At 34.4% G+C, this 20,154-nt stretch overlaps 1 protein-coding gene across 1 annotated transcript in view; it reads left to right on the top strand.

Moving 5' to 3' along the window:
• LOC129806194 (solute carrier organic anion transporter family member 4A1) overlaps nucleotides 1–16,195 on the top strand; it is a 32,428-nt gene extending 16,233 nt beyond the window's left edge. The window contains exons 2-6 of the mRNA XM_055854598.1: nucleotides 270–583; nucleotides 3,494–3,689; nucleotides 7,036–7,138; nucleotides 14,673–15,464; nucleotides 15,530–16,195. Coding sequence (XP_055710573.1) covers nucleotides 270–583; nucleotides 3,494–3,689; nucleotides 7,036–7,138; nucleotides 14,673–15,464; nucleotides 15,530–16,031 — 1,907 coding nt within the window. The 3' untranslated portion in view covers nucleotides 16,032–16,195. The remainder of the gene's footprint in view (nucleotides 1–269; nucleotides 584–3,493; nucleotides 3,690–7,035; nucleotides 7,139–14,672; nucleotides 15,465–15,529) is intronic.
• The last annotated feature ends 3,959 nt before the right edge of the window (nucleotides 16,196–20,154 follow it).

Here is a 20,154-nt window from a genome sequence, read left to right as displayed (position 1 = left end):
TAAATTAATTTCTATTGCTGTTTTAAGTTTTATTTTCTCAAACACGTTGGAAAGAATCCTCTATAAAAAGCTAGATTTAAGATTTTTTCCTGAAAACATATTCCCAGAGAAATATTTCACATGAGAAAATTTCACATGTGAATATTTTCCTTTCTAATTTCTAGAATAAGGGCCTAACGGAAAATAAGAAACCTCGGTTTCCTCCCGGAGGCTTGAAGTGCGAAGTAATTTGTTCATTTTCCTTTCCCGCCAAAAATTCTTCTCCGCAGGATTAGTCGTCAATGGATTTATTAACGTTGTCATCACGACAATTGAGCGTCGTTTTGGTCTGAAATCGTCCCAGACGGGCCTAGTGGCCAGTGGCTATGACATTGCATCCTTCCTGTGTCTTGTTCCTGTGACATACTTCGGTGGCCGCGCTGGAGCTTCAAAGCCCAAGTGGATTGGTCTTGGAGTGGTACTGATGGCTCTGGGATCCTTCACGTTCTCCCTGCCGCACTTTCTGGTCGGACACTACAGGGCAACTGGGGCTGATAGTAACATCTGTCCATCGGGAATCAATGCCACAAACACCTCCAGTTCCGTAAGTTGTCTCATTTGTTAATTAACACAACATCCTCCCCGCCCACTTTCCCCAGTTCAATCTCCAAGAACATGCCATCGTGTCAGGATGGTGTTCATTTTCATATCTCGTAAATTTTCATGAGAGTAGCCCTTAATTGAATAATTCTGTTCGAGGGAGTGATAGGAGACTGAAGCTCAATCAATGGTTTTTTTTTCTATGGGAAACTTCAGCATTGAGAATAAGAGGTATTTTAAGATATCTTGCATGCCTTATCAAAGACAAATATTTTCTTAATTTATATGGGCTCTGGTGGAGTATATTTGCGGAATTATTTACAGAATTGTATGCTACTAACGAGAGGAATTAAGCATCAAACAATTAATAAATTAACTGGAATATTTAGACTATAATGCCCTAGACACATTTACGACTTAAACCTAGAGACGACTTCCCAGCAACGAAAGTTCCCTGTTTGAACATCGTTCAGCAAACGCGTTCGGAACAGGGTTCGGTCCAATGTAAATCCTTACGGGCTGGGAAAAAACGAACGCGGTTGAAGCAATAGTTCTCTTTGATGGCCACCACTTTCTGAACATTTGGGAGGCCGCCACCATCGCGACAGGTCGAACAGGGAACTCTTTCGTTGCTGGGTTAACTTAGTGGAAAATTGTGGAAATGTAGTTTAATCGTTATTTGGAATATAATTACGCTAAGCCGTCTCTCGGCTATTCCTCAGGTCTGTCGAGGCCCTAAGAAGCGCCTAAGAATGTTTCACAGCGTTGTCTTTCAAATTGAAAAATGCTTACTTGGAAATATTAGGTTAGTTTCAAAAGTAGGGTTATGTCGTGCCTAATCTAAAAAAAGAATAAAATTAATAGGAATAAATTGAAAAGTTATATTCCGTTTTTTAATACAGAGTTTAAGGTTTTTAATACACAGTTTTCACATCAAGGCACATTACTTTATAACTTTCTAACATAAGGAACATAACCTCTACCAACTTACATTTCAAATAAAAATGTATTTAATATTTTTAGATAAAAAATTTAAACTGACATATCTGCAGCTAAAAATGAATCGATTTAACTAACTAAAAGGCTTGAATTGATGTTTTAAGGTTAAGTTAACCTTGATTTTCCGAAAAAATCTCCCGTGCTAAAACTTTTACTGCAACCCCAAGGCGTAATTTCTATTTAATTTCTTTTTAATCTCTTCAAGAAGGTTTTTAGGAAGTTACTATATGTTATATTACTTATGATACTGTCATTCATATTTTTGCATATTCTTGTTCTTGACAATTAAAGATCGTAAGCCTTTATTCCCTAATTTAACAAAATGCGTGTTTATAAATGTGAGGTTATAATAGAATTAAAGCAAAAGAAGTCTAATTGTGATGCTAAAGGTCCTGAAATCTTGTTAAGTTATTAATAATTTTTTTTGAATTTTTCTTTTAAATAAAAACAAACGTTAGAAACACTATTGTGTGTTCTGTTAACTTTAGAAACATTAAGGCTTAACTTTGAGGTTATGCTTCTTAGATTTGGTTGGACTTTGGATTGAAAATAAATAATTAAATAAATTGTCGATGTATTACCCGTCTTTTGTGCATTTTGAAACTAGTTTGAAACTATTTTGTTGAGTTTTTTTCAGGTTAGTTTGTTTTGAGTTGTCCAAAAAGTGAAATAAGTTTAAAATCAGTAGAAAAAACATCTTTATTCTTGTATCAATTGATCTTTTCAGTACAATTTCTTTCATTTACAAATCAACCTTTGGTTTTTGTAGGTCAGCCCAACATAACCTCACATTTTAAAGTTAAATTTAATCCACATAAAAGTGGAACTACGACTTTTATTAAATATTTACAAAACTAATCTTTACAGACGGATTAAAGATCCTGTTTTGTTTTTGATTATAGGCTTCATTCCGTTATTTGAAGAATAGATTAAATTATAAAGCAAGATCGTAGTAAAACTAACCTCATAATAAAAAATATGACACATCAAATGTTGAAAATATTTGGCTGTGTGCAAAATTTTCCATGAAAATGTAATTTTCAATCTGCAATAGCATTCTAACCTTACAAATTTATCAATTTCTATCTAAATATAAAATTTCAGAGGTTAGAATTCTTGTTAAGGATTAAGTACAATAGGGATTTTATTTTAGAATATTCAAAGGGTGGGTCTGTTCCGAATCAAACTCTTTCAACAGCAACGTTCAGATAGAGATCTACAAATCTATATTAATGATGTGGTGGCTTTAAGAAGATTTCTAACCTTACTTTTTAAAGAGGCTTCTAATCTGTGCGAAATCTGCAAATCGGCTTAATTTTTACAAAAGATCGGCACATCGGCATTCGAGTGAACCATGAGCGGCACAGTTATGTACCCTTTGATTATCTTAATTTTATTTTGAATTCAGTTTCTTACATGTTCAATACTTCCTTAAGTTCAATTCTTAATGTTTTTAGGTTAAGTCGAACATAACCTCAAATTTTTCGCTCTAGCAATTATAAAAAACAGGCTGAATAATCCTAATGGATTAAAGAAACATAAATGTAGCCTATAATCCTAAAATACCACTTTGTAGTCTCTCCAACGTTTATTTTAATTCTTGCAAAAAAATTGCTAATTTGCTGTAAAATTGCGGAGGTTCATAAATAAAAGTCAAGATGGAATTTTCCCCTTGATTTTCCTTCCTGCAAAAAGCTCTCTTTTTAATTAACTGAAAAACATTGTGAAGCACATTGAAAGCATTTTGCCAAAAGTGGCAACAAGCTGCCCACGGCTATTTGGCTTGTTCCTCCTGTTGATACTAACTGGGAGTCAACAGATGGTTGTTCACATCTCATTAAGGTTTCTCACACTCGCTGTTCTCTTTTATTTTCGCCCTCCTCCTCGGCATTTTTCATACCATTTGGACCAGCAGGGAAATTCAGCGTCAGATTTATGTATTGTCACGGGCGAAAATGGAATAGATGACTCCCATGAGGATTTATCGTGGAACGTGTGGCTCTTCTTCATCGCGCAATTGCTCCATGGAGCCGGTGCATCGCCCCTCTATACGCTGGGTGTTACCTACATTGATGAGAATGTCTCCAAGAAGATGTCTTCTGTGTACTTAGGTAGGTGGGGAATATTTCTTTCAGAGATCAAAATTGATAGGGAGGGAATATGAGAAAGTACTGAAAGCCTCGAAATGCAAATATTAATTTCTCGAAAGATAATCTCAAAGAGATATTGATACTATTTTTATTACTTTTTTTGTTTTTGGAAGATCCATGTGGTTTACTGATTGATTTTATTTTTAAATAAATGTATATGGTATTTTTAGGAAAGCTTCCCATTTTTTTTAGTACAAAGGACACAAGAATTTTAGTAAAAGAAACTCTGAGTTTTTGTCAAAATTATTAAAAAGTTTGTGAAAGTCTATTTTAACAAACTATTTGGTCACAGTTGAACTTTATGAATTCCAATAATTCCAATCCAACTTCTCCATCACTGTTTCCATTTTCACCGGATCTGTTTCTATTTTCGCCGCGACTGTTTTTATTTTCGCCGCGACAGTTTCTATTTTCGCCGCATCTGTTCTTATTTTCGCTGCCAATGACCTAAACTCGTAATTTTTTCCGTTATCCGCATTGCCACGCTTTGGAAACTTTAAAACGAATTCTTTTTTCCCATTCTTATCTCTCTCTAAAAATGATGCTTTTCAATGAAAAATACGAGAGAAAAATTGACAAAATTTTAACAAGATTTAGCTGCCCAGGTTAGTGAAATTACTTGAATGATCTTAAATTTCCAAGGGAGAGATATTAGCTCGGAAGTGTTGTAAACTGAGATGGAAGTACTGCGGAAGTGCTGATGAGTATTAATTTTATTATACTAGCATTATTTTAAATTTAAATAAAAGAAGTGAATGGAAGTGCAGGAAGTGCTGGAAATCACCTATGACGCTTTCAGAAGTGTGGAAGTTTTTTTTTTTGATATTTTCGATAGAAATTTAGAAAGTGTTGTACACGTTTTTTCGACTAATATCTATCCCTAAATTTTTTAACCTCAAACTACTTGATTTAACCTATGCCCTAAATAAGAAAATTAGAGGTACGTATGATCCGAATCAATCATTTTTATTCTTTCAACAGCAACGTCAAGATAAGGATCTACAAAAATTAATATCTATGTTAATGATTTGGTGGCTATAAAAAGATTTCTAACCTCACATTTCAAAGTGGTTTCTTCTTCCCTTATCGCTATTGCCTATTCCTTTGGTTCTTTCGATTTTTAAACAACTTGGCATAAATATATTTTATATTCAAGAATTAAATCTTACAGCCTTAAATTAATCTTTCTTAAAGCCAGAGCACATGGACTTTATTATCAATCAATTAAAATAAACTAAATTTTTGCCAAGTCAAGTAAAAAAAATTCATGAGAAATTGTTAGGGTAAGTATACCAAATTCTGGTTAGCTTTCAATTCCGCCCACATTTTTTGTTCCTCAAATTTCGATGAATTTAAAGTTTTTGCATCCTCTAAAGATTATACAATGCAAAAAATAACAAAAAATATCGCTTCGACGAGCAAGATGATCTGAAAAATGCATTGGAAGAATTCCGGAAACGCAAGGAACTATGAGAATGAAGGTGGCCGGAATAGGCCACCAATGCTATGTCTACATTTTTATTCATTTTAAAATGTATTAAGAAGGATTTTAGAGAAAATAAAGACGATAAACTGTCTACTCTACAAGGTTCCAAGCAACACTCTTTATAAAAAAGTAACAAAAAAAAAACAATTTGTATTAAAAATATTACATATCAAACTTGAAACCTTGGCGCTTGCATGCAACTATGCCGAAATTTGGCACACTTACCCTATATTAGGTGAATTTTAAATTTAAAGTTCCTTACATTTGAAGTTCGAATAGCTTTTAGAAAGTTATGTTCAGCATAACCTCAAATTGCTATTTGACATCTTACCTCAGAACTATGTTCGCTAAGGAAGCTGTAATACTTCAATTTTATTTTTATTAAATTGACTTTTTAGAAAATATAGGGTAAGTGTGCCAAATTTCGGCATAGTTGCATGCAAGCGTCAAAGTCTCAAGTTTGAAATGTAATATTTTAAATACAAATTGATTTTTTTAATTCTTTCTTCTTAAAGAGTGTTGCTTGGAACCTTGTAAAGAGTTTATCGTCTTTATTTACTCTAAAATCATTCTTGATACATTTTAAAATGAATAAAAATATAGACATAGCTTTGGTGCCCTATTTCGGCCACCGTTATTCTCATAGTTCCTTGCTCTTCGGGAATTCTTCCAATATCTTTTTCACGTCATCTCGTTTGTCGAAGCTAGATTTTTTTTGTTATTTTTTTTGCATTGTATAATCTCTAGAGTACGTAAATTCTAAAAGTTCATAGAAATTCGAGGAACAAAAAAGGTGGCCGAAATTGCAAGCTGGCCGGAATTTGGCACACTTACCCTACAGACTTTTTTTAACTTAATTTCAATTAAAAATCTGTTAAAAACTTTAGGGATTTTTGGTTTCTAAATGAATAAGTGACTGAGGTGAAAAGTGGAGTTGTTTTTCAAAAAGGAATTATCTCTGTGTGCGTGGATATTTGAAAGAAATTTGTGGTTATGTAATTCTTAATTTTAACTCTTTTAAGGTGTCTACACATTGGGAGCAATTTTCGTCAAAAATTGCGTTTTTGACAGAAATTTGACGTTTCCCCCTACAACGCTGCAGGGAATTTCCTTAAAAAAGCAATTTTTGACAAAAATTGCTCCCAATGTGTAGAGGCCATTAGACAACAAGGATAAAACATAATCAAAATAGGTTTTGATAATTTAAATTTAAAATCGTTTGACCCTTAAATACTGGAAATTATAGAAAAATTTACTTTTGAACGCAAAATTTAGAAAATTCATAACCTCTTTAAGTGATATTTGAGGTTATGGTTATGGTTGAGGTTATAAATTTTCATCCAAAGAACAAAATTTGTAGTTTACACTTTTCTCCAAAAGCAAAGGTGAAAAGATGCAATTTGAACTCACCTTTTGTCCTTTCAACTCCTTTAGAATTTAACCCTTGTTCTCGAGAGTTTTGCACTTGAAAAAGCTCAAGAGAATGCACACTTATGTGCGATCCGCTCCATACCACTAAAATGCACTTTTATCGTGGCTAAAGGGAAGACACAAACGGGCAAAAATTGTGGATGGGAAAGTCATTGGGGCAATAAATTGTTTGAATGAGTTGAAAACCACCTGTGACACTTAAAACATCCATAAATTTGCATAAAGCACCACCCGAGAAACACATTTTGTTGGAGCTTTTGAGGCTTTTTTGCTCTTCTTTTTCCCACCCTTTTCTGCTCCCCATATGAATAGCCAAAGAATTGCTTCGAATGGGGAATATTTATCGATACTTGAGGACTAATTCTCACTTGTGTCTCTCTTCCCCATCAGGGATTTACTACACGACTGCAATCATTGGACCAGCTGTTGGATACGTCGTTGGGGGTCAATTGCTCCTCTTCTACACGGATATGATTTCAGTGGATCCTCTCGTGTGAGTATGAAATTATTTTAATTCAGCCAAAAGTGCTTTTAATTGGAACATTTAAATGTTTCACACTTTTGGTCCAACTTTTAATTAGATATTCGTATTAATTTATTTAAGCATCAATAAATATTAGAGTTTCTGAAGCTAATTTAGTTGGAATACTCTTGGGAAATTTATTGTGGCCTGTACTCAATTTTAATAGAAATTTTAATGAAGGCTGAGGCTTTGCACAAAATTTTGCAGATTTTCATTCTCTGATTCAGAGCAAAATTATACCGCATTACAATCACTTTATACCGATTCATCTTATATGACCTTGAAAATCCGGTATTGAGAATGATTCAAGGGTATTCTCATTTATAAATGAAATATTAGCATATAGCCGAGACACAGTTATTACTTAAGCCGAGATACGGCTTAACGTAAAAGTAACCAAAAGCTAGTGATAAGCCTATATCAGCTTATTGTAGGTGAGATTATTAACGTGAACTAATCGGAATGGATGCAAATTCGATTTAGAGCTGAAGTTGGGGTACGCCATTCAGTTATCTTGAATCCAAGTTATCTTGAATGGAAAGTGCCAATGATATTATCATTGGTAGCTTCGTAATGACTAAATTTTTCCTATGTTTCTCAATACACGTGACTCCGCAATATATTTTAAAAACTGGCCACTTTTCCATAGTTTTCAAAATATGGTTGTGATGAGTCATATGTATATTGTGAAACATAGAAAATTTAGTCATTACGAAGCTTCCAATGGTATCAAGCATGGGCACTTTCCCCTATAAAGGATTAGGATGGATTGACAGAAAAGTGATATATGGGTGAAATATAGACCAGAATGTTCTCTATAATTTTGCCAAAAAACCTGATGTTATTGGCTGCTCAGGAGCCGAGATAAATAAGGTTGTTTTTGAACTCATTATTTGACTCTAGCGCCCCTAGTGTCCATATGACGAACTTCGATTATGTCAGAGAATTGTTGAATTTCGTGAATCCTTTCATTTTAACCTCACTTTAAATGAAATATAGTAGACTCTCGCTAATTCGGGTCTTTTAAGATCGGGCTACTTTTTAATTCGGGTAGCAGTTAAATTTGAAAAAAGTTTGTTGACATTTTTTACAGTTATTTATTCTTGTTAAATGAAGCAAATATGCTCAAATTTTTCATTGTATTTCTTATTTATGATGTTATTTTGCATTATTAAGAGTTTTTATGAAACTTGAGTTAAATATCAGTATATAAACTTGACATAAGTATGTAGATAAACAAAAAGTCGTTGGATTTCATACAGTTTGACGCCCGAGTGTCTCTCTAATTCGGGTGACATTTCGGGCCCAAATGCCCGAATTTGAGAGAGTCTACTGTAGTTGAATAAAAACGGTCATATCAGTACCTATGTACATTCTCAACGCCATTATTGGAAAAAATAAATTTTTTACACTAAAACGGCAATATCGGAGAGATAGCGTAGTATGAGCGGAAAATAATGTGTGGACGAAATGTAGACACAAATATCATCTATAATTATGTCGAAGTAATTATCAAAATCGGTTCAGCGACAGTCGAGATAATTGAGGTTATGTGATATTGAAATTTGTTTTTCGACTGTGGCGCCCCTGGTGTTGGTCTCACGAAGTTCAAATGTTTTAGAAAGCTGTAGAACTTTATGAGATCCTTCATTTGAGCTCTCAATGATCAAATTCAGTTTAATAGAACCGGAGAATCAAATTCAGTTTAATAGAACCGGAGAATCAAATCCGGTCAAATCGCACCACAGCAAACACATGCCACTTTTTGCAAACTTCAAAGCCTAGACTATTACAACATCCTAAAATTTAATCAAATTGCACAATCGCGTTTTCGAGAAAAATGAGTTTGAATTTTTACGCTATTCCAGCGCCACCCGTGGCGAAGTTTTAAACTTGAAGTTTAGTCATCTGAAAGCCCTCGTCGAGATGCACAAACCAAACAAAAAATGTAAGTCAAAATGTTAATTAGAACCGGAGATAGAGGCCGGTCAATTTTCGAACTTTGACTCCTTATAGCTCCGGTCAGGGATTTTAGAACGACTTAAGTTTTTTTTGCTTGATAGGTATAATATGCGACTAAACGGACTTTTAGCCCGATGCACAATGGCGTTTTTGAGTTACTTAACTTAGAAAATTATTAAAATCCCCTGTTTTATAATAACACCCTTAGCGGTGGTTTTACGAACTTCCGCTGTTAGAAAGGGAAGTGGGATTTCACGAGAGCTTTCCAAAACGCTCTCGCGCGCTAAATTCTGATAATTAGAACCGGAGTTATGGCCATTTTAAGAATTTTTTTGACCCTTAGGGGAAACAGGGGCACTACCAAACACAGGGTAGCACCAAACACTAATTTTTATTTCTAAACTACTTGGACTATCTCGACCATTTCTTCAGTGGACAAGCATCCCTAACATGCCTATAAATTTGTATAAGTCTTGTCCTTTGAAGTCGAATATCTGATTAAAAAATCGCAGTGTTTGGTGCTACCCCATGTTTGGTGGTGCCCCAGTTTCCCCTATAGCTCGGGTTAGGAGCGTCAGAGGACCTTAAGTTTGGTATCGATCGAAAGCTCTAATGCCCATCTATAACGTACTAGGAATCGAGTTATTGAGAAAACAAAAATTGAGAATATTAAGAAATTTTCGTAAGGAAGGTTGGGAATGAGAGGTCAATACATCAAGTTGCAATTTTGTGGTGGATAAACATACTTTGGCAAAGTTTGAAATGTTAAACGTGAAATTTTGTTAGGATTATACACAACAATTTTTGTTTTGTAAACATGTTTTTGACATTTCAGTGAGAGTGAATGAAACCGAGATCTAGTTATCTCGCTCTCCTTCATAGGAAATTTTGAAAACATGTTTACAAGCAAAAGTTATTGTATGTTGGACATTAATCTACTGCGTCAGCCTCCCAATAACATTAATTGGTCATGAATACAATTTTTTAATAACTAATGCTGACAATTCTGACACATTTAATACTAACCTAGATTTAACTGTTTTATATGTAGCCGTTTGGATCTGTTTTTCGGAAATGTTTTTAAATAAAAAAAAGTTTTCGGTGTATTTTCGGAGTTAGTTTTGTCTTTAATTCAAGAAATTGTGCACTGACCTGGGTATTTCCAAATCCAAATCTTTCTTTCAGTAGAATATTCAATTATTCTCTTACTTGCCCTTATGATTGATCTCTTAATCCAATTTCTTATTCTTAATCTTTAAAGAAATCGAGGGTGTAAATTGAGTTTCCACGGAGAATTTTCCACTCAAAGAACAAGACTTTGATGGAAATTTTTCATTGGGAAAATTGCTCGAATTGTGTGTCACAAAATCTCCAAATTGCATTAACTTTTCCCTTTCCATTCTTTAGCAAAAGGAAAGTGTGAAATTCTTAAATGGCAGAAGATATGAGGGGTATAACCTTTTTCCCACCATTTTCTCGCCCTTAAAAATTCCCTTCAACATATTATTTTAATAATATTACACGGATATTTCCTGGTGAATTGCTCGTGAACACTTGCCGGGGTATCCGTAGCTTTATGACGGTTTATCTTTGAAAATTAGAGGAATGGGGGTGCGGGAATTAAATGAGGAAAGACTGTCGACAATTGGAGAGGGTGAGAGAATGAATTTTATGCGGCAAATGAAAAATATTATCCTTGCGAGAAGAATTTTCATTGGTGTTGTATTCAGGAGTCATTGCATTTGGGGTTTATTCGTAGGCTTTGTCCGGAATAATCCCTAATTTCTCTTTACTTTTTAAATATAAAGAAAATATTACATGAAAAATATTTTCTGATTTATTAAGATTGAGGTTACAATTAACATAACCTTACATTTGTGATGTAGTTTTTAAACAATTTTGGTTCTTCTTCTGTTTAACCGATTTTGTTTTGCCTAAAATGATATGTAACTGTTTTTTAAATTTTTATCTTCCCTATTATTTTCTAAATACATCCGTTCCACAGATTACAAAATATTTAACAAAAAAGTTTGTCAGTCAACAGTATCCAAGAGAACATCCGCCATATTGAATACACTTGTTTCCTATTGGTTGATTATTTTTATTATTGAAGATGTAAATTACACGGTACTGCAAAGTTTGTTAATTAATTTTCAAGTACATTCTAGTATTTTAGTAAATTTTTAATTACTTTAACCTCAAGTGCAAATTAGTATTTGCCCTCCGGAAAGCAATTTTCCAGAAATTGTCCTTTCACATCCAACCACTTGACTGTGAGAATGCTGCCTTCAAGATATATTTATTTTACTCTTAAGGATAAAGAGCGAATTTTTAAGCAGGGGACTTGGGTTCTGGGGTGGGTTTAGTGGTGAGGATGAGGGTTAATAAATGTAAATATATGATGACTTTTTCCAATGACAAAGGGACGCGAAGGGTAGTAGGAATATTTGCTGAATAACACCGCGGGGAAATATGAATGAATTTTATATTTGCTCTTCAGCTATATATTCATTACAATTTTGCTTAGATCCTTTAACAATATCAGCCCTTGTAATTGGAAGGGAAAATTATTCTTGACTGATCAGGTCCAAACTTTCTTGGAAGGCGTCTCGGCACTCATAATAAATCTGCATTTCTTTTGTGTCAGCATTTCCCACAAGAGACGACGTCTGTATTGTAGCTTGCACCAAATGCAGATAGAAAACAAATTCAGATACGACAGAGGTATACGCAACCGACGATAGGGGAGACTGGGGCAAAAAGTCACAAAACGGATATTTTATTTTTTTACAAGCTACTCGAGCGCTTAAAAAATTTCTAATTAGCGCAGTTTTATAGGAAATTTACCGCTCTACAACTTTGTGAAAATAATTTTCCTCTATTTTGTAAGGAAATACGTTTATCAAGCCAATTTCTAAAAGGTAATTTTGTGACTATTCTCAAAAATGCTGGGGCAAATAGTACCAGACATTGGGTATTATCATATTTTGATTCGCTCCATTACAGGCTTCCGTAAATTTTAAAAAATACCTAGAGGACATATTTTCATAGAAAATTTATTCATCTACACCTTTGTAAAACACCGTTTTCTCTGCGAGAAAAGTGAGAAAACGAGAAAAGCGCTTTTCAAGCTATTTTAGAAAAAAAAAAACACAAAAGACTGCAAATCGTTTGACCAATGCAAACAACAAGCGGCGAAACATGATAATGACGTTTCTTTTCGCCGTAAGACATCAGAAATTACTTCGCTTTTTTGTTACTTTTTGCTCTATACCTTTTGTTACTTTTTACCCCAAGTGACCATTTTTAATAAAAGGATTTCTGGAGAAAAGAACTTTTGTGAAATTCTAAAATAGTTGCGGATTCGTATTCAAAGAATCCAAATTATTTAGAAAATATCCACCAGTGCATCAATTTTGGAAAATAAGTAGGTAATAAGTGTTATCTTCTGCAAGGAAAATATTTCAAAAATAGGACTAAAAATTTCGATATTTTTTTTATTTTCTAAATTCCTTGTTCGAATTCTAAGGAACTTACGACATTGAAGAAGGTCTATGGAGGCTATCTATAGAAAAAAATTTGAGCCGCTATTTTTTTTACCTTGGAAGATATTGAATTTTCAATTTTTCACTTTGTGGCTTTTTGCCCCAGTCTCCCCTATACTTCCTAATGCAGTAATTTTTTTCATTTTTTCATTTTTTTCATTTCCGCTTAGATGTATCTCACATTCACTATCTCCTCTTAACATTCCGGAAACGGTAAAACCTATAAATAGATTTTTAAAACTTTAGCGTCGAATTAAGCAATATTCCCATTTCAGATTTCAATGATATTTTAGGATGTTATAATGGACTTTAAGACCTTTCCAACGATACATCGTGCTTCTATCTTGGCCTCTCTCGACCTGAGATATAAATGGTCAAAGTTCATGAATTGAATTGATTACATCTGCCATCTGTGGTTCTCTTTAAGCAATTCCCAAGAATCTGCCATTCGTTCTTGTTCTCCGTGGGTTTCTACACTGAGAGAAATCCGGAAAATTTAAAATAACATTCCGGAAAAGTTAATTTTACCCTGCATTATTGATCCGTAATAGGTGTAAATATTATTCTTTTTAGGTGTATTAGGGGTTAAAGTTACCCTTTTTCATGTTAGTTTTACCATTAAAATGGTGTAAAATTAGCATTAAAAATGTTGATATATTTTTACACCTAAAAAGTGTTGAATTTATGAGGAATCTTCGGGTTCCTTGAGCGTTTTATGCCGATTCTTTATATCGGACTTCCAAACGTTACCAGTAGGGGAATTCTGTAACAGTATGACAATGTCATATGACAATTTCATTTTTTTTATGTTATGAGATCGGGAAAACAATTCGAAAATACAATCAATGTCAATTACTGAAAGCTTCATAGACCTCTTTGCAAATTCCATTTAATGCTCACTGGCCTATGTTGTCCTATTCCCGAATTTATCAGGAAAATTTGTCATATGACATTGTCATAATGTTATAGAATTCCCCTCCAGGGTGCATTTGTTTGAATTCTGTAAAATGGGTTACCATTTGAACAGGCAGATCAGGAACCAAAAGGAGGTTTCTGTAATGATATGACAATGTCATATGACAAATTTTCGTGGTAAACTCGGAAGTAAGACAATATTAAAGCCCAGTGAGAATGGAATAGCCATTACCAGAAGTTCTATGAAGCTCTTAGTAATTGATTTGAATCTGATTTTCGATAAGTTCATCCGAAACAATTTTTAAATTTGTCATATGACATTGTCATATCGTTATAGAATTCCTCAACAGTGCTCATCCAAGATGAGCTTATTCTAGCTCAAATTATTCTCAGGATACCTTTCGAACACGACCAAATACTATGAAAAATACACGGATTGACCTTACTGACTATCTCTGCATTACTTTCCTTACTGTGTTATCACACTTGCACATTAAAATTTTAATATTATTCACATTAATTGTCTCTGGTGAGAGTCCAAATGTATAATTTGTCTGTTCGAATCATTTTATATTCAAAATTTGACCTATTTGTTGATAGAAAGATAGACTTGGCCCGCAAAATTTGATATAAATTGATTAATAGCATTAATGCGAAAAATTAATGCGATTTTCTCTTTAATTTTTTAATGTGAAAAATATTTATGCTTTAGGTAAATTTAAACTTATTTTTATAGGCCAAGTCCACTTCTTTATCAATAAATAGAAAAACCCAAAATATTAAGTGACTCAAAGACACAAATAACATATTTGGACGCTCACAAGTGACAATTAATGTGAATCACATTAAAATTTTAATGTGCAAGTGTGATAACGCCGTTACAACGTTTCGGAGGCTTGTTTCCGAAACGTTGTAAGGAACGTAAAGGAGCGAAAAGCAGTAAGGTCAATCCGTGTCTTTTTCATCATTTACAATCCAAAGTGACCAAATTTTCCCAATTAAAATGACCAAATACTGTTCGAATCTGACTAGAAACCATCCCATCTACCTTTAGCTTACCTATGATCGGTATTTCTTTCCAGATTTGGTCTCACTCCTCAGAGCAAGGTCTGGGTTGGAGCCTGGTGGGTTGGATTTGTATTTATGGCAGCCTTCTGCCTTCTCCTGTCCATTCCCATCTTGGCCTTTCCACCTTCCCTCCCAGGAGCCGATGAATTGAGGCTGGAGAGAGTATCTGAGGCCCATGATGGCGGAGGTGGAGCTGGAAGTGATCAGAACTTCTCCAAAGTCCGCGAAATGCCCAAAGCTCTGTGCAATCTGCTAAAAAATCCCACATTCTTCTTCCTGAATCTTGCTGGAGCTTCCGAAGGGCTGATAATAGCTGGATTTGCTGCCTTCCTGCCCAAGCAAATTGAAAACCAATTTAGTGTAACTGCTGTGTGGTCAGCACTGCTCATGGGGATCATCACGGTACCAGCTGGAGGTGGAGGAACTTTTCTGGGTGGGTATTTGGTGAAGAAGCTCAATCTCTCCTGCGCTGGAATCATCAAACTCTGCCTCGTGGCGACATTCTTTGCCACAATCTTCACGGTTTGCTTCTTCCTCTCCTGCCCCAATCTGACTTTTGCCGGAGTCACAACTCCCTATCGGACAGATGAGATTTCCGTGGAGATTCCTGGGAATCGGTTCCACCTGGAGAATTCTTGCAACAGCAAATGTTCCTGCAGCAAAATGAACTACGATCCTGTTTGTGGAATCGATGGGATTATGTACTACTCACCCTGTCATGCAGGATGTGAGCAGGAAAAGAGTCTCGATCAGGCAAAAATCTACCTCAACTGCGACTGCATCCTGGGGAATTCTTCGGCTTTAGGGTGAGGGACATTCTTAGGAGATTTTTCAATAAAGAAAGGTAGAGTAAAAATAATCTTTATTCCAGTTACGAAGCCATTAATACAATGTGCGATTCAACTTGTGGACATCTCTGGATTTTTGTGAGTCTCTGCTTTTTCGTGATGTTCTTCACCTTCCTGGCCACGATGCCTGCTCTCTCAGCTACTCTTCGTTGCGTCCACGATGACCAGCGTTCCTTTGCTCTTGGGATTCAATGGATAAAAGTCAGGATTTTAGGCACAATTCCAGCTCCTATGATCTTTGGTTCTCTCATTGATGAATCCTGCATCCTGTGGCAGGAGTCCTGTGACAAATTTGGCGCCTGTCTCGTCTACGATAATCTCTACATGAGTCGATATATGCTTGCCCTGGCTTTCATTGGGAAAATCTGCTCAGTGATCTTCTTCCTCGGAGCTTGGTGGTTCTACATTCCGCCCAAGACGTCAGCCAGTGTTGTTGTGGCCAAGCAGCTTCAAGTGGCTGCAGTCAATGGAAAATGCGGAGATCACCATGCTTCCGGAAATCAGGAAGCCAGTGACAAATATTAAAGGATTTCTTCACCAAATTTCCCTAATTAGCTTAAATCCAAACTTCCCCCCGAACATGCATGTAATTTTACTATTGACTATTTATTATGAACTAGATGTAATTATTTCCATTTTTATACAAGAAAAAAAAAATGAAGAAAAATAAATTTGTAATTGTGGTAAAATTTTGGAGTGGAGTTTTCTTCAAATTCAAAGAAGATTGCAGCAGAAAAGGAGATGGCAAAGCGTCCCAGCTTTGCCATCTCGAACTCACGAGATAGAGATCCACGTGAATTAATTTTTTTGCATGTTCAAAATCAAATTAACCCATTCAGTCAATGTACCAGAAATACTTGAGATAGAATGTTCGTATTTTGGGATTAGTTTCCTACAGATTAATAGATGAATTTTTTGAAAAGAAAAAAAAATATCCATTATGGGTGTGCGGGGAGCCCCTGTCAAACACACGCCCTAACGGTCACTGAATTTAAATTCTGTACATTAATTCATTACAAACTCTATTGATTTAGAAATGGTAACTATCCAAGAAAACAAATTGGGAATCAGAATTCAAATCAGAAAAGAAGAAAGAGGTCAATTTTAATAAATTCGACGGGATGTCGAATTTTCCGTCCGCCATTTTGAGCAAAATTTTTGCATGAATTCACGCGAAGCGAGAAAAGAACAACAAAATGTACTTTTATTTCTGTCGGGCTATTTTTTCCAAGTAATTGAAGGACTAAAGTAACTAAAAATCCATTCCCGACAGAAACTCGAATATCAATTGCTCTGGAATAAATCATCTAAAATCACTCAATTTGCGTATGATGTATAATACCATGGTAAGGAATGGGTTAATTGACCAAATCGGGTGAAAATTAGGCTTTTGACCTTGAATAATTCAAGATGGAGATTTTTCCGATGATACGTGCCAAAGAACGAAATGTTCAGCTGGACTATCTCCAAAACATATCGAAAAGGGTGCTAAAGTGTCCCAGGTTCGAAATGCTCGAACTCGTGACTTAAATGCTATACCCGGCTAAGGCAAAGTAAGCTGTTACTAGCGCAATGCTATAATTAAAGGCATTGAACATGCTTTTAAATAATAATTTAGTTCAAGTTCATAAATTAAGTCCTTTAAGTACTTATTAAGCACTTAATTAAGGAATTTTTTGAACGAAAGTAGTGACATCTGGTGGCAAAGAGGGGCAACTGGAATAGAGAATGCGACAGATACATGTTAAACATTGGATAGAAAGAGATGAAGGAAATTGACGTTTCAGAAAACCATAACTATAAAATGTTATTAAAATCGTGAAATGTTTACATAAAGGTAGGGTAGGTGTGCCAAATTTCGGCATAGTTGCATGCAAGCGTCAAAGTCTCAAGTTTGAAATATAAAATTTTAAATACAAATTGATTTTTTTTAATTCTTTCTTTTGTAAGAGTGTTGTTTGGAACCTTGTAAATAAAAATATAGACATAGCTTTGGTGCCCTATTTCGGCCACCTTCATTCTCATAGTTCCTTGCTTTTCGGGAATTCTTCCAATATCTTTTTCACGTCATCTCGTTTGTCGAAGCTACATTTTTTGTTGTTCTTTTGCATTGTATAATCTCTAGAGTACGTAAATTCTAAAAGTTCATGGAAATTCGAGGAACAAAAAAGGTGGCCGAAATTGCAAGCTGGCCGGAATTTGGCACACTTACCCTATCATTCATTTAGTGATAAATTTAAATATTGTCAAATTCAGTGAAATAAGAGCAGTACAATTTAACACTCTTCTTCGCTTTTTGATTTAATAAGTATAACTAACTATTGAATGCTCTCCCCGTAGTCCCTATAACTTGTAATCTGGAAATGTTATTTTTCCTACAAGTATCCCAAGATCTATTAAATCCTTTCTTTGATGCCTTCAACTTGCGATACGATTACTTGAATTTTCAACAACTGTCCCATTTTCTGTTCAATCCTCCCTTTAGCGCGTGATCCGGAAGTGTAAATTACCCACAAAATTGCCAAATTTCGACGAATCCTCTATCCAGTCCCACTAGAATATACCGAGAGTCTCATAAGTTCACGTTTCGGGAGTCTACCTACATTTTAAAAAGGTTAGCACTTAATATTGATCGTTCTATTGATTTTTTGTTCCTGAGAAAAAAGTGTGGTGCCGGGCAACATACCAGAGCAGCGGTAGCAACATTCTCAGAAATGTATTTTGGAATTTTACTTTGACAAATAAAAAACATGATGAATTAAAAATAGATGTTTTATATGAATTAGACTAACTGCTGAAAAAGCACTTAGTTGAAAGTCCTTAATTAAGTACTTAGTGAAAATACTTTTCATGTCCCTAATACAAACTACTTAATTAAAGACTTTAACAAAGACCTTAATTAAGTGCTTAGTATTAAGGCTGAGTCATGTCATATTAGTTTCACTACTCACCACAAAACGCTTACATTTGTCTCATTTTCATATATTTTTTTTTGATGATTGAATGTTCTACAACTGCTTAAAGCTAAATCATTAAGTTAAGACCTTATTAAATGCTTAATAAGTACTTAATGTGTTAAGCTGGGTACCTCAAAAGTACTTTCGCATCATTCACCGTTTACCGATACTCAACCGATTTGAATCGATTCAAAAATCACTCAATTGATTCCACAAAATAGTTTGTAGAGTAATAAAAATTATATTCGAACAAAACTTACTTATCGGTAAACAACCAGTTCATTACCGGTTCACAACCGATTTGAGCCTACTTTCAATCAAAATATTTCCCAAAATACACCTCAGGAGTAATTTAATTGGATTGATTCCCAATGGTGATTTACAAAATGCTCGGAAGTCGTATAACCCACAAAAAAGTTCGTAAATGTTTGTACTTTTGTCACAAATATTGTTTGCAGCATGATCAGTTGACGAGCATTTTTCTTTTTCTTACAAACATTCGTTTGTAAATGTTCGTAAGAACACGGGAAAAGGTCCGTAAAGTTTGGTCATCTGTTAGTAAAGTTTTGGCAGACAAACGAAAATGCACGAATAAATATTTGTAAAGGAACAAAAAGACTTATACACAATTATTGCATAATTACCTAATTGATTATAAGCTTAATATTTAATATTTAATAAAAATGTGTAAATCTCTTAGGAAAAATAAAAGAAAATTCACATTATACGAAGGCATGAACATTCGAATGGAGTGTATTTTCCATTTTCCCCTAAAAACTTTTTGGTCCATTGTACGATTCACGAGCATTATAGATACCTATCGGGAATTCACAAACATTTATGAACAATTTTATGAAGTTTTTTTTTCTGTGCAGCAGAGAAATGGTATCACTAATTTCTTCCGTTTTCTGCTGTTTAGTTCATACGTAACGTTTTTGGTAAGTAAATCGCTTTTACCAAATGGTTTAACCAATTTTTAAAAAAAAAAGCAAATGACTGGCAATGACAGGAGCTTCTCCGGGGAGTGTCCTGAGGCATTAGAAGATTAGAAAGACACTTAATAACGAATTCTCAAGATTTCTTCAGAGTGCTCGAAAGCATAAAAATATTTCAACTGGCTATTTATTCGAATAAATTCTTCCTGTTTTCTATTTTGATGCCAAAATCGATGGAGTGTGCGCAAATGTTAGGAAATCTTTCAGGGAAATTTTCACGCATATTTTTTTTTGACCTTCACAATATAAACAGTCTGTCTCAAGCCTAGAAAGACAAATCCCATCTAGTATATTAGTAAGCATTCGCCAGTGACTGTATTCTTTGGATTACTCTTAGCAAGTCTTTTCCAAAATTATTGTCGTAACATGGAAAAAAAGAAAAACCCAGTAAAGAACTTGAGTTGTATGTGAAACTTGCAACAAATTTATCAACAATAAAAAAATAGGTTTAGAGACAATAAAAAAATCTTGTTCATTCGTGAAATAATTTTCATCATCCTGGTGAAAGATAAAATTGAACTAAAATACAGAAACAGTAACTTTTTGTGTTTAATTTTGAGAAAAGTGATGAAATATATTGTGAACAGAAAATTAAGATACACTGCAAATCACAAATTTTATTTGTAGACTATCAATTAAAAAAAAACTAAAATTATTAGGGGAAAGTGGCCTGCCTTTGAATGCGACAGTCTTTCA

Source organism: Phlebotomus papatasi, chromosome 3, assembly GCF_024763615.1.
Source record: "Phlebotomus papatasi isolate M1 chromosome 3, Ppap_2.1, whole genome shotgun sequence".
NCBI lineage: Eukaryota > Metazoa > Arthropoda > Insecta > Diptera > Psychodidae > Phlebotomus > Phlebotomus papatasi.
Note: the sequence above shows the minus strand (reverse complement) of the source record. Positions and strands in the feature narration are given on the sequence as shown.